The sequence below is a fragment of the Nicotiana tabacum genome, chromosome 12 (assembly GCF_000715075.1).
Source record: "Nicotiana tabacum cultivar K326 chromosome 12, ASM71507v2, whole genome shotgun sequence".
Classification (NCBI taxonomy): Eukaryota; Viridiplantae; Streptophyta; class Magnoliopsida; order Solanales; family Solanaceae; genus Nicotiana; species Nicotiana tabacum.
The window spans coordinates 131,343,920-131,346,832 of record NC_134091.1 but is presented as its reverse complement, the minus strand read 5'-3'; the positions used below and the strand labels follow the sequence as shown (position 1 = coordinate 131,346,832).

The window sequence follows — 2,913 nt, the reverse complement described above, 5'->3', positions numbered from 1 at the left end:
GGTCCTAATACGCCAAACAAACGAGGAACATTCATGGAAAGGCGATGACTAATGTTTATTAGGTCATTTCTTATGGGCCGATAAAATATTAGGCGATTCGAAATCGGACGCCCGGACCCATGCAGAAAGCGTGAGCTATAGCACACGAAAATATTGGAATCGGGCAAAATTTTATTTTATGGCCCTAAAACGCCAAAAAATGAGGTACAGTCATGGAAAGACGATGACTAATATTTTTTAGGTCGTTTTTGATGGGTCGAAAAGTTTTTAGGCGATTCAGGTCCACGGGCTCGGGCCCATGCAGATGGCGTAGGCTATAGCACATGAAAATATGGAATCGAGCGAAATTCCTGTTTTATGGCCCTTAAATGCAAAAAAATGAAGAACGATCATGGTGAAACGATGACTAATGTTCCCAATGTTATGAAGAGCATGAAGCGAGGAAAAGCGACAAGCCCCTTTTCGCTTAAAGCGAGAAGCGAGAAGCGAAGCGCTCGCTTTTTTGAAGTGAAGCAGAATTTTTTAAAAAAAAGATTAAAATAAATACTGCATAGACAACACATGTAACTGTAAGCAAATATTCAATACTTCAATGTAAAAACTAAAGAGTAACATCAATTAAAGCACAAAATGAGCATCATATTCTTCTACAAGATTGTCAAATTCTTGTATTTCACTATTATTATTATTATTATATTGCTCGTCATCTTCTTCAACTTCTTCTTCTTCATCAACTAGGGACAAAGTAGCTGCTGTGAGCTTGAAGTTGAGGTACTCCTTCTCAAACTATAAATCATCTCCCCAATTCCACGCGCCTCCGCAACATCACCCCAAGTGAAATCGGAAGTTTTCTCAAATACTTCTTCATCTGCATGATCTTCTGGGACTCTAGTTAGCCATTCATTAGCATCATCGATGTTGTCCAATCTAATTGGATCAATTACATTGCGATCGTTGTAACCACGCCTCAATGTTCTATTGTACTTAATAAAGACTAGATCATTGAGATGATTCAAGGTTAGTTTGTTCCTCTTTTTAGTATGAATATGCAAATAATAAGTAATTAGTAAGATTAGGACAATTGAGATATAGTTTAATTATCTCAATATACTAAATCTTTCTTCTTAGTTCTTACATGTTCAAACACGCTCTAATTCCTTTCACACCCGGATGAGCTACATCTTAGACTTAGAATCTTGATGGCAAACTTTTGTAATTCTGGTGTGGAATGGCCATATTGCTTCCACCATTCAACTGTAGAAGTAGAACAAATAGTCAAAACATAATATTGATAAAGAAATAACTAACTATAAAGCAACATATAAGCACTCGCTCACATGGTGACTTCATCTTTCTTTGTCTAATAGCCATGTTTTTTCCAAAAAATTGCTCAACATTCCTATAAGTACTAAATTGATATGTTATTTTATCTTGCACGGATAAATCAGGTATCAACTTCTCAATACATTTAATGTATCCCTTCCATAATTCCTCATCTCCTAGAATCCTCTCTTCATTGTCATAAAACAGTTCCGGGTTCTAAACAAGTCTTGCTGCATGCAAAGGGCGATGAATATGATCGCTCCATCTTTTATTTATGATCTCAAAGACTCTTTTGTATTTTCTTTGATCACTAAAAGAGTCTCGAATAACCTCCTTTGCCATATCCATTGCTTTGTAAAGGTAGCTCATTGGTGGCCTTTGCTCCCCATCCACCAAACGAAGCACTTTAACTAAAGGATCGCCAATCTTCAATGCATGAACCACATTGTTCCAGAATTAAGTAGTAAGTATAATATCTGCAGATTCTCTCCCTCGAGCTTCCCTTCCATAGGCACTGTTAGTGTACTCATCTGAAACAAACAACTTCTTCAAATTGCTTTTTTGCTCATACATCCTATGCAAAGTCAAGAAAGTGATAGCAAATCTTGTCTTGGCATGTTTCACCAAGCTTCTTTGTTTAGTGAATCTCTTCATCATATTCAATAACAAAGGCCTTTGAACAATATAGGAATGCACTCTAATTGCCTGATTAAAGACTGAACTGAAGGGTCTTTCCTTGAAAATATCACCGAAGATTAAATTAATGCAATGTGCTGCACACGGAGTCCAATAAATATGTGGGTACCCTACAAACATCAAATCACCAGCTTTAACATTTTCACTTGCATTGTCCGTAACAACATGAACAACATTTACTGCTCCAATAGAGTCTATTGTACTCTTGAACAAAGAGTACATTTTGGTTGAATCAGTAGAAGAGTCGCTTGCATCAACGGACTCAAGAAACAAGCTTCCCTTAGGAGAATTCACCAAGATATTGTTGATCATTTTTCCATTTCCTGCCATCCACTTATCCATCATAATGGAACAACCAAACTTGTTCCATTCTACTTTATGCTCCTCTATGATTTTGTTAGTCTTTTCCACCTCTTGTTTTTTAGATATGGACCTCTAACTTCATGATAAGTTGGAGGCTTCATTCCTAGATCATATTGGTCTACAGCCTCAATAAAAGCAGAAAAAGTGTCGTCAGTGTAATTAACACAATTAAAAGAAAGACATGAATCATACATCTACAGCGCAAACATTGCTACTGCACGATCCCTCAAAATCACTTTGGCATTAATTTGAGGATTACCACTTTTTCCTCCCTTATCTTCTGATTTTGCGGGAAATAACAATCCATAGGACCTTTGGTCTTACCAGTAGATCCACAACTAGAAGACATTATTTGTATCCTTCCCCGCTTTTGTGAAGAGCGTGGAAGTGACGAAGCATCGTTACCTTCTTCTATTTCATCATCATTATCATCAAGACTATGCGGTTCTTGTTCATGAAGCATTTGAGCCTTTAACTCTTTTTTTTTTAAGGAATGCTTTCAATTCTTCCTTCACATGCGGCAGAACTTTA

General features: G+C 36.9%; 1 protein-coding gene across 1 annotated transcript; it reads right to left on the bottom strand.

The window, feature by feature from the left end:
- Positions 1 to 1,779: 1,779 nt before the first annotated feature.
- On the bottom strand, positions 1,780 to 2,361 carry LOC107793482 (uncharacterized). The gene has a single exon (XM_016615858.1). It carries the CDS (start codon positions 2,359 to 2,361, stop codon positions 1,780 to 1,782), a length of 582 nt encoding a protein of 193 aa, XP_016471344.1.
- Between the last annotated feature and the right edge of the window lie 552 nt (positions 2,362 to 2,913).